Below are 12,057 nucleotides of genomic sequence, written 5' to 3'. Positions count from 1 at the left end.
TGGTGATAACCTAAAGAAGCGCTTTAGGCTCCTGTATGTACTGAGGGGATACCAGCACTGCTTACCTCTCTTTTTAAGTTCTCCGAAGCATTCAGAGCAGATTTTTGCTCATCCGCCCCCTTTTCAGCTGCTGAAACTTTTGACTCAAACTCAGATTTTGTCTTCTTGCCCTTGCCATGTGAAGATGATATGTTCTCTATATGTTGGCCTGCAAGGCTGAAAGTTTAGAGTATCAGGATCTATAACATGATCAGCCACATGCAATTAAACACACACAAATACGTAGATTAAGCAAGCACATGCAAATGTTTGTTGCAAAGCCAGCACAGAAAAGAACAACTACCTTTAAAGTATTCAGAGTCACACACAACCTGCTTGGATACTCACCTCTCTGGTGGACTGACAAAAGAGGAAGGCTCACTCTGAGGGTCAGCCTCAAGTGTCCCACCAATATCACAGTCAGGTTCTGACTGCTCAGCTTCACTAGAGCTGACTACAGGGATATCAGCATGGGAATTCTCTATTGCACTGAAGGGAAACAAACAACACGCTTTTTTAGCCTTCTGATAATACAAGTAACCCTGAAAATCAACCACAAAGATATTTGAAAGTTTTAATAAAGTAAGAGTCTCACAGAAATAATTAAGAAAAATGAAGTATGCTGTACTTGTGGTATTGCATTCTCAGTTGTACCCATGAAAGAATAGAATTTCTTTTTCCAGCCTGTTTGTTCCAGAAAGGAACTCAAAACAGGCTTCTCATCTCCCTGAACTCTCATCTAACATCTTATCAAACACTGCAATGGATAATTCTTCCCATAATCACTACAAACTAACAACAGGTTCACAGTTACCTGGCTGCCAGCAATTTTCTTTTCCCTTTCAACAAAGGAAACAAGCACAAGACTGAGCTCCCTCACTAAAAGCTTCTCATGTTCCCAAGTCAAGAGGCAGCAGTCAGAACAGAACTTGGCTAAAACTAGAGGAGAATAGGGCAATAAAAACAGAGCCAGACAGACTTCCTTTCTACTAGATTTATTTCTTTTTTTGCTAGTGTAATTAAAATCAGGTAACCCAGCAGACCATTATCCAAGCTGTACCAACAGCCCAAACCAGCTCACCTGCCCACTGCTTTACGTCCTCTCTCCCAGAAAGGCTGAGCACACCTCATCAGACAAACCCTGAGGCACACACCAAACAGAAAGCCTCCCATATGCTCTTTAAGAATGATGGAATGGGTGGGGAGAAGAAGACGGACAGATGGAAGATGGAAGTATCTTTCAATTGATAACTTCTGACTGTCCTCTCTTCTCCAGCACAGGGATGACTTTCAGGCTGATCCAGGCTACAGCCAGATCTAAGTAAAAGCTTTACTCCGCCTTCTAAATTTCAACATAAACTTTCTTTAATGTAAGCAGCAAACTAGGTTAATCCGATATCATGACAGAGCTGCCAAAATACAAACAGCATGTCAGCAACTTAAAAGGGGATCTTTTTGGTTCTCTGACTGCTACAATTATCAACAGAAGCAGCTGCAACCAACCCAGGGAGACAATTTTAGTACCTTTCATATGATAAATTACCTGTGGTATAAAACAAAAAACTCATAGGTATTCAAGACTTTTTGCTATGTAGCAAAATCTAACAAACATGAATACAAGAATTTATTAGCTATAAACAGGGAGTATTTTCCCTGAATGCCCCAAAATGCCTCCATCTGAGATGCAGAGTGTTTGGGTGAGCATGCAACTCTCTATTGACTAAATAAGGCTGACCACTACACTTAAAACTGCAAAGCTCCACATATTCTCCATTTCAGTGGGTAGATGACAGTATGAACAATTATCAAATGAATAAAATATGGGAGAAGAATGAACTTAAAAATTCCTTCCTCTCAGGGTGTACCTGACTGGCCTCAAGTAAATAATTTTGGCAGAAGGTGAGTCTTAAAAGCTGTAGTGCTCCCTCTCCTTTGGGTACCTTGATTTGCCTTAATTTTTAAAATGCATTATTAAGCTCACTTTGCACAGCAGGTTCTTCACTTCCAGACAGAAAGAACTCAGATTATTTTTCAGTAATTTTTCCTCAGATTAGATTTAGGTAGAGAAGTTACACTCAGTGCTGTTCTAAAAAAGGATTCATTACAAAGTAAAACTTGTTTGGAATAAAAATACTTTCAAAATATTTTGACTAAGAGGTTCTGCTCTTTTAGGCCAGTAACACCTGAGAGAGCTGGACTTTGTTACACTGCCAGGAATCAACATCTAAACCAGGAAAAAGATAAATGCCTGAAGATAACAAATGCAACCATGTCTTTTTAAAGATCTTGTTTAAATATGGAGCTGGACCACAGATGGTTTGGATATTAATCTGTACAGTAAGAGACCACCTATGACTATTGAAAGCTGAACTGCAGTTTGAAATAATGTATAAACATGCTTCTCTGCTACACCAGTTCCACCCTTTCTTCCTGTGAATGGCACTGGTGTCACAACACCACTGCCCAGCATTCACTCATCCATCAGGTGCTCCAAACCAAGTTTCTATTTTCATTCATTTCATAGTTCAAGTCTTCAGAGTTCACCACTCCAGTATTGCCCAGCTATGACAGCCAGACAATTTCCAACAATTACCAGACACCAGCTGAATGTTTCAAGGAAAATAACATCCTGTCTCCTTCTAAGATGTGACAATAGTAGAGCTTACAACACAGTACACAAACAAATCAGTGTAGTAGTCAACAAAAGCTATAAAAAGAACAGGCTGAAGCAACATTCCAGTTTTGCTTTATAAAAACTGCAAATTTTGGAAGACTTCCAATTAAAGACACTGATGAAGTATCAAAATGTGTTTAAGTGTTAGCCCTGGCAGACTAGGCAAGATCAGCCAGCAAACAAAATTTCCGTACCTTTTCTATGGTAAAGAAATTAAATTTGGTAAAGCAGAAAGACTGAACTCTTAAAAAACCCAAAACACCCACCAAAGACAAGTCTACTTCATTTTCAATGTGTTGAATTTTTATCTAATAAAATACTCCATCTTTATCAGCAGTCAGAACAACATAACTTCCCTTAGCACATCAAAAAGCCCAATAGAACATTGTGAAAATCCTTGCAAGTATGCACACACAAATTTCCACACTAGTTCCCATTTGACAGCACAATGTCCCACAAGAGAAGGGAAACAAAATGAAGTACATGGACTCCAGAGAGCTGCCTGTAGCAGAGGTAGCTCTGCAATACACTAAGCATTGACTTGACTGCATTTGTATGAGAATTTGCTATTTTGTCACAAGTCTCTTACTACCAGAAGTTGAAACTCTCCGCAGATAAAACTCTGCAGAGTTCTTCCTTAACTGAAAGCAGAGGCCATTGCTGAAGCAGCCTCAATGCTTGTTGACACAGATGTGAAAGCACATTTGTGAAGGGTAGAAATCCTAATGGTAAAGCCGTGAGGGCTTTTATAGTACAGATTATCTAAGCATGTTGGCTTTTTTTCAAAGCAGCAGCTTAGAAACCGATCATGGCAATAGTATTCCACTTCATGAAAGCATGCAACTGTTTATCCACACACTCAGTAAATGATGGCACACTCCATTAGCACTGACACCATAAACCAGCAAAACAATTGTGCAGAGCAGTCCCATCTTATCCCTACTAAACATTTTAACAAGAATAGAGTAAACTATATTCTCTCAAAGTCCAGAACAACAAAATTGAAAGAGCTTACTCAGGCTGTGAGACTGGAGGTATCTCTGAGGTAGGTGAACTGGAAGTGTTTTCAGTGCTTGGAACTATGCTGGAGGAAGCTTCATTTACATCTGCTGAAGGTGGACTCACAACTTCAGGATGGCTTGTTTCACTTATTTCTGTTGTCTGTAAAAACATTCCAGGTGAATATACATTTTTCAACACCTGAGTAATAAGAGCATCCATACAATAACATCTAGTATGGAGTTCTAACAGTTCAGTAGTTCAGATTTCTGTCAGAAATTAATTTTGTTTCTTCCAAGACCAAGGTGGCATTCTGTGCTACTCTGGGATAGTTGCAATACTCTTCTGTAGTCTGACATAATAATGTAAAAATATTAATTGGAGCAGGCCTGTGCAACAGCTTCCTTAATGATGCATTCCTATAGAGACTGCCATGAGAAAACCAGCTTGAATATTGCAGCAATCGAAAGAAACAGTTCTATTTGCATGCCCCATTACAATAAAATGTACTATTTTCATCCTAAGCTAAATTTCAGAGAAGGCTTTCAATTTCATCACTCCAATGGAGGTCCAAAATTATTTAAAGCCTATTCCATGCTGTAAGTGAACAAGGAGATAAATCATTTTTCACTTTCAAGTGTTTAGTAGTCTTGAGACTTATTTGTTCTAGGTCTTCAGTTTTCATAAGCACATTCAAAATAAGGCTTTGTAAATCTGAAAGCATACATAACCACTGAAACAGGTCAGATTAAATCCTGCAGCAAAAGGAAATACTATTGTACAAAAGTCTCTTGTCAATAGCTAGATTACTCCAAGTCATCTAACTAAACATGAAGAGGTCTGGAAGATTTAACAAAATTAAACACCCAAACCATGAAATAAATATTCTGAAGTATGTCTGTCCTATGTATGTTGTCTTGTAATCTACAAAATAAAAATATGTAATCAAATAAATCATCTTTAACAGTGGGCTTTGTAATATTTAACACCAAGCACTGACTTAACAGTATCAATGGCACAGAGCTGAAATTCAACCCTTTTCCCATTTTAACAAAGGAAATGAAACTGATAGCAGTCATGAAGGATCAAAGCTAAAATGGACTGCTATAATCACCAAGTCTGATCTATATAAAAAGACCTCAGAGAAAAGACTTTTTATGTTTTATTTATAAATAGACATCCATACCTACAACATCCAATTTTAATTTACCTTGGAAAGTTTTTAGTCAGTACCTACAGATACTAAATTACTCATTATTTATGCACATGGGAAACGCAGGGTCTGTTAGCTCACACATTCTCTCTTTTACTGGAAACAAGTCTGACAGCAACCCTGTGTACAGGTGAAATGTGATAGATGGTTACTATGAACTTTAGATAACCAAAATGAAAGACTGAAATCCAAGAAGCATTTGAAGACTATATGAAGACAGTGAACGAAATAAAAGCCTTGCCTGGTCAGATTTTGTCAAGTCATTGAGTAGCTCTTCCATAGAGTAACTCCGCGTACTTGAGTCTGCATGCTCAGGCTCCAGTCTGGGATCAGCCTCTTCCCCCTAGGATATTAAAGGTAAAACAACAGTAAGTCTGCAGTCACACAGGCCTTCTATGCTCAGCCAGAGGAGCTGCCTCTGGGACACAATGAATAACAGCACTTCTTCCACCATCAAAACATCAAGAAACTAAGCTACATTAATCTTCAGAACCACTACCCACCTGTGTTAAAAATCTTATCTGCACAAAGACTACAGCAAGTTAAAACAATTCAGTTAAATCTTTCCTGAAAAGATCATTTTAGCATTGTCTTCAATAATTCTGTTTGTTTGCTAAGGGAAGTTCTTCATTCTGCTATGACTTCCCATGTTGACAAATCCTACCTCAATCTTCTTGCTGACCAAAAGAGGAGAGAAAAAAAAAAAAAAAAAAAAAAAGAATCTAAGATGACTTGCATCAGACAACCATTAGAAAATAACACGTGGCATATTTCAGTTGTAGCAGTCTTATCAGGAGAACTACAGTAATTACACAAATCTGCCAGAACCTTTTAAAGCAACCTGCTCTTCTACAACTAAAACTTCACCAACAAGTGCAGTGAATTCACAAAATAAAAAATATCAACACTTGAGGGGAAAAGTTTTAAACCCATCAGACTAAAACTAGCAAGCATTTACACTTGCCCTTCAAGCTTTTTAAAGTTGTGACTACAAAATATGCAACTACAAAAGTTGCTTTTGAGCAATACTTTAAAACACAGCAAGAAATGCGGTAGAAATTTACACCCACCTTATTTTATAAGGGCTATCTAAAACCCCGTGGCCAAATTCTGCCAGTGTACAGATCCAAAGTGGGCTGCTGTGCTATACAACACTACATGATATTAACTTGATAGCATTAAGGTATGCACTGAAGATCAGGAGCTACAAATCTGAGCTGACAAACCTTAGAGACAACTAAGCAACATTTTACCCCAAATATTAGCTCACATCCAAGTCCCTAAGATGAAATAGCATCAATGGCTGGGAGAGACAACTGATCTAAGGCAAACTGATCAAGGGCTGCAGAACTGCTCTTTTTGAGCAGGACAGCTCCAGCAGCCTAATTACAAGTAATAGACACTTGCTTAAGATTTTTCATATGCCCAAGAGGTGTTCTTTAATGAGTAAAAACAACAGTCTAACATATTAGTTTTCACATCTTTGGCTTTAAGTTCAGAAATCTGCTTAACAATGCAGCCACATTAATAGAATGCAAAGAAGAATGTTGCAGAGTAGGAAATCACACACCAGTGGCTTCCCAGTCTCAAAGCTTACTTAATCTTTCCAGTATTATTGCATCAGACATTAAATTCAAGCACAACTTTTTTGCAGGCAGCCAGAAGAATAGGACTGAGTGCTATTTGGCTGTACAAGCTGGCAAAAAATACAGCTACCCTAGTTGTTAAAATGCTTAAGTAACCTACAATACTTAAAAGTGATTTTTTATGGCCAGGAAGCTCTCCACTTGAGTCAGCTAGAATGCTCAACACAAAATTTCCAAGTTTGGTGTGGCATATAAAAGCTTTTTTGGAATGAGGACCGTGATTAACACTACTACAGACTTCTGGAGGAAATAGGAACACCAACATATCAATACTACCCACATTTAGAATAGGACTGATTCTGTACCTGGGTAAATAAATAAATGAAATTACCATGACTTTCTGACTCAACAGCTTGGGAACTCACTACGCAATGCAATATGCGGAAACTTGTAATGAGTTAATCAGGGTGGGACAATTACACTCAACCTAAAGTGCTGAGTAAAGTAAAAATGAAAGGGACCACATTTATTACACCTTTCATAAAGATATTTTAGCCTTATTAATTTTTATTGAACAGAAGGAATACAAAGCAATAAATACTGACTTAAACCAATTAATCTTAAATCTTCTATTTAGGATAGCAATCATCTGTACACTGTTTTTAATACAACATAGATGGAACTGGCATAATGGGGCCTAGACTTACCCAGCCCATCACCTCCTATTTTGAGCTCTACAGAGCCACCCACTTTCCCTGATGCCCACTTCTAACATCTGGCCCCTAAACAAAAAAAGAAAAACCAAGCCACTAGTAACTTTACTATTGATTCCTTCTCTTGCCCCAAACTATCCACCTGAATTGTTGCATAACTGCAACAAATGAAGCAAAGGAAAACAAAAACTTGGGAAGATATCACAACTCACAGAACAACTGACTACATTAAACATTCTGGCCAAGAAGACCCTATGAAGAATCTTATTTTAAAATTTAATATCAAGTCAGACTGAGTAATTAACATGATGTATGCAGCATACCTTTTCCTGGACATTTTCATCCTCACTGGGCAGGGCACAAGCATCACCTGAAGCATATTGCACTGCTGATGAAAGACTGTCTTTACAAAAGACATTCCAAACAGGAAGCCTACAAAAACAAACAAACAAACAAACAAACAAAAAACCCCTATTTAAAATGAAATTTTAAAATTCCCTTAGCATTGTCTCCCCCAATCTTCTTCAGCTGTTCCCATGAGGCATCTAAAAAATACACATGTACAGGTCATGGATATTCATTCATACAATCCATCTGAGGATTCACTTCAAGAAGTTAGCAACAGAAAACACTACAAATTTACTACTTACAAAAGAAAAAAGTATCACCAAACTAGATGCCAGAGTGTCACCACATCAATAAGTGAAAGCCGATACAAATTAGTTTAGTTACTGCAAGTAAGGAACAATTTGAATCAACTACATCCTTTGACACATAGCAATGAGACATTTTTACCAATAATTATTACTAAGCAAAAACTTAAGCCACAGACTAAAAAGCTAAATCTCCTTATTCCCCTGTACAAAGCCTACCTGAGAAGATTTTGTATAGTCAACATCATCAAGCACATTTAAGAAAATTAAGAGAAAATAAGTACATTAAAAAATGTACATTGTTACACTAATAAGTACCATGCAAAGCCTCTGAGAATTGTTTGTAATTTTTTTTCAACAGCTTTGGTTGTCAGTAGAAATGGATTTATTTCTGCAAAAAAGCAGCCACTGCCTATACAAACACTTGTACCAGAACAGCATCTTTTCTTTCTTATCATACAGGGTGTCTTCACATCCTAGGGAGCATCTGCACAGTGAACCATTAGGCTTGGAGGCCCAAACGTTTTCACACTGATTTCAACTAAGTCCAGCAGAACATTAAACTAACGAGCTTTTACGGAGTCTTCAACAATTCTGGAACACCAGTAAACACAAACATTTTCCATTCATGAAATACCGTTTACATAACAATCAGGTGATCAGAATAACCTCCTGTGAGCCCATACAAACATCATCCTGTACCCTGAAAAAAGAGCCACATTCTCCTCAGAGGGGAGAGAGGTCTATAGCATGGAAAAATCTGGATCCAGCAACCTTCTGAAAACAGTTTTGAGAAATAAAACAGCCTTAACATTAATCATAACAGTAAGATTTTTAGTACATCATGATTCACTTACACAACTGGGATCACTATTGCTTGGAATCTGAATTACCAGCTTTCTTAAAAACTTGAATATCAACTTTATTGGGAAGTCCATGCAGTGTAAACTCTTCCACTAAGAAGGAACCCATGCAACAACAGACCACAGACAAGTACTAAAAATTTTTTTGTAAGTTTCATGCATATATATATCTATATATATCTATATATATATCTATATATATATATCTTCAGGGAATGTCAGCAGGCATCAGCCACTCTAGGACTCTCACCATAGAAGAGACAGTGGACAAGGAAGTTGTGGGATCTGACATACTATTATGGAGATGAGCAAATAAGGTGCTCCATCTGTGTGTCTCAGCCCCAAAGCACCACAATAATTTCTCTTATCTTTGAGGTAGCACTTTTCTTCTATACTAAATGAAAGCCTTCAAGTCAGGCAGAAGCAGCTGCAGTTACCGGAAAATAAAGAACTGAATATAAGGTATGAAAAGAGTAATAACACATATTGTAGCAGGTACAAAGTCTCATATCTCAGTTGAGAATTAGGCATATGCTTCTCACACATCTTAAATTCCCATCCCATCATGTAATTACTCGCTTGTATTGAGTTTTCCATCAAACCTCTGTCACCCTATGCACAAGATGCTCATTTCAGAGCATGAATGGTTACCAGACTTCTATGGCCTTACTACCTAGCTCTCACTTGGAAAAATTAGTTACACAAATACTTCAAGTCATTTATACTTCTGAAAAGGGGTTTCAATCATTTAATGATGAAATTCTCATGCTCTTAATTCCAGCACCTCTGGTCTCTCCTTACAGATGTAAGGACTCCCTGATTCTTCACAAAAACACACCAGAAACATCAAAAATTATCGAGCATACTGTAGCTCATCCCTCTCCTTCATGCCACAGGCACACACATTTGTTTCATATTTTGCTTCCACTCTGGGGGGCATCTTGGGCAAGCTGTACAGAACAAGAGTAACTCCTTCAGAGCAGAAGGAAAGATTGCAATGGCTGCAAATCAGCATTTTAGAACACAAGGTCTAGCCTCACAAATGCATTAACAACTGCTTTAGCACAAAAAGCACAGAAGGCATGTATTTCTTGCCTTAATATACTGAGAGATCTCATGCAAGAAATCAGGCTTTACTAGGGCAAAACACAGTTTTTAGAAGAATGCAGTTTGGCAGCTCAGATTTAAGCTACTCTGACATAATCTGTGTCCAATGTCTTATTTGCTTATTTTCTTAAATTCTTCTTGGTCTACTTCCCAACTCCAACATGATGCCTCAAGTCTCCCAAAAGGCCTCCAAGCTAGGGAGGGGACTGAGAATTCATTTTGTGTGTGTGCATGCACCCACAGGAAAACCTGATCCCCACTGCAGCAGAGCATGCAGCTTGCAGGATGTATCACTCAACTACTGCCAGCAAACTCTGACAGAGCACTAAGAACACAAACCCACAGAATGCCAGGCCATGTGAGACCAGCCAGTCTGGGAGAAATCACATTAATAATAACCTTATCAAGACCACCAGCAGTATGTTTTTCTTCTGACTTTTAACATTTTGCATATTAATTCAGCAGGCTTCTTTAGCTGGAAGGATAGACCACATAATGAAAATAAATTGCCAAATGGCACAGCACCTCTGTTAACCATTAAAAAAAGAATCAACAAAAATGAGAATCTAAGTGTTAATTTACAGAGAGCAAAATTCCCCTTGCGTTTAATGAATTTGAAGTGTGCATCCAGTGAAAGCACAGCAGCTTCTGCATCTGTTAATCTATCTTTCCCTTTCCTGTGACCCAGGAGTATTATTTTAATGCTGACTCAGAACCAAGCAGACCTAATTCCCAAACAGTGCTGTAGATCAGTCACTAGAGATACTGTCTCAGGTACAAGGTAGATCTTCTAATGAAGAGGTTGTTCCTAACAGGTAACCCACAGTTGCTGACTTACATGGATACAGAAGTTTTCAATTGTTCCATTTTTGTAAGTATGACTCAAACCACCACCTGCTATTAAATCTCAAGAACAAAGGAACTTACGCATGACTCTTTGTCCTATCATTAATGCAGTTTAAAAGCTATTTTCTCTAATACACTACAAACTTTCCAGCTTAATGTGCACAAACCCAAAAGCAAACGCTATAAGCTCAGACAAAGGAGCAGGGGTGGGTGGGGGAATCTTTACTTTTCTCAGGGCAGGCTCATGCTGTGGTTGCCCACTGAAGCAGAAATGCTGCTCACCCCTATCTGAATGGTTCACTACACTCATTGCTATACAAATTGGCCATGGCTGGCTGATGGCTGTTCTGCTTTTGGAAAGGAACGCACTGAAATTCAAAAGTGCAGGTGGTTTTGAAATTGCAGGGCAGGTTTCATGTGAAGGACCATCCACTTCTGATTTGGCTGAAACTCTTTACGTAACTGTAAAGGAGGCACAGAAAACTATCAGAGGTAGTGAAGCTATGGATACCTGTTCTGACAGGCATAAAAATCAAGTAGAAAACAAACAACTGGTAAGAAAAATTAATCATACAACCTACAGCTAAAAAAAAAAAATCCAAAATATGAAGGTAAGAGGAGTTTTTATACCATTTGATCTTCCCAGAGAGAAACAGCTTAGCCTTTCCTTTCCAAAGACTTCATACAACACTGACACACAGCTTCAGTTCAGTCCTCTAAATTATTAATTTCATAAATTTTCCCCAAACAAGACCTATTTCTGGACACTGGAGAGTGAAGCAGTTCAGAACAGTTTACATTTGACACCTGCAAGACAGAGGAATTTTAAGCAAAGGGAAAATAAAAGGAATTTATCACCAGTGTACCAATTCCAAGCCCTCCCTGCAGGCACAGGGAACAGTCTCCCTCCAAGGTAACCACTGACATATCTCAGAGGGTTGTATTACCAACAGGTGCAGATGTGCCAGTGTCCAACAGCTAAGAGGGAGAATGAAGATGTCACCGTGCCTGCCATGTGACAATTCCCTACTCAAAATATTCACAGATCAGTTCAGATAAGCCTGTGCAAGAGGAGGGGTTTGGGCCAGGGGTAGAGAGCCAGCAGAGCAGGCCTGTGAGCAGGGAAGAGGCACCTGTTTGTTGAAGACCATCTTCTTCATTACGGAGTAATTGACTTCAGATTAATGAGGTTTAAATAATAAAAGCTGTGAAAGGGCAAGGAAGGTAGCAAAATACCTTTTGCCTTGAACAAGTCCTACAGGTCTGCGACTGCTTTCACCAGCTAAATGTCAAAGAAAAAAGACTCTGCAGGAATGAGAGCAGATCCACAGCTCAGCAGATCCACAACCAAACTCTCCAGTCAG

At 38.5% G+C, this 12,057-nt stretch overlaps 1 protein-coding gene across 6 annotated transcripts in view; it reads right to left on the bottom strand.

Annotated features, from left to right (window-relative positions):
* Positions 1 to 12,057, bottom strand: part of SUCO (SUN domain containing ossification factor) — a 40,121-nt gene that overhangs the window by 20,838 nt on the left and 7,226 nt on the right. For all 6 annotated transcript variants that reach the window (XM_017729657.1, XM_017729659.1, XM_017729658.1 and 3 more), the window contains 5 exons: positions 7,548 to 7,656; positions 5,167 to 5,268; positions 3,729 to 3,874; positions 388 to 528; positions 66 to 216 (listed from right to left, as the gene is read on the bottom strand). In XM_017729657.1, coding sequence (XP_017585146.1) covers positions 66 to 216; positions 388 to 528; positions 3,729 to 3,874; positions 5,167 to 5,268; positions 7,548 to 7,656 — 649 coding nt within the window. The remainder of the gene's footprint in view (positions 1 to 65; positions 217 to 387; positions 529 to 3,728; positions 3,875 to 5,166; positions 5,269 to 7,547; positions 7,657 to 12,057) is intronic.

This window comes from Corvus brachyrhynchos, unplaced genomic scaffold, assembly GCF_000691975.1.
Source record: "Corvus brachyrhynchos isolate BGI_N302 unplaced genomic scaffold, ASM69197v1 scaffold101, whole genome shotgun sequence".
Lineage (NCBI taxonomy): Eukaryota > Metazoa > Chordata > Aves > Passeriformes > Corvidae > Corvus > Corvus brachyrhynchos.
This window is presented reverse-complemented; position numbering and strand designations above follow the sequence as displayed.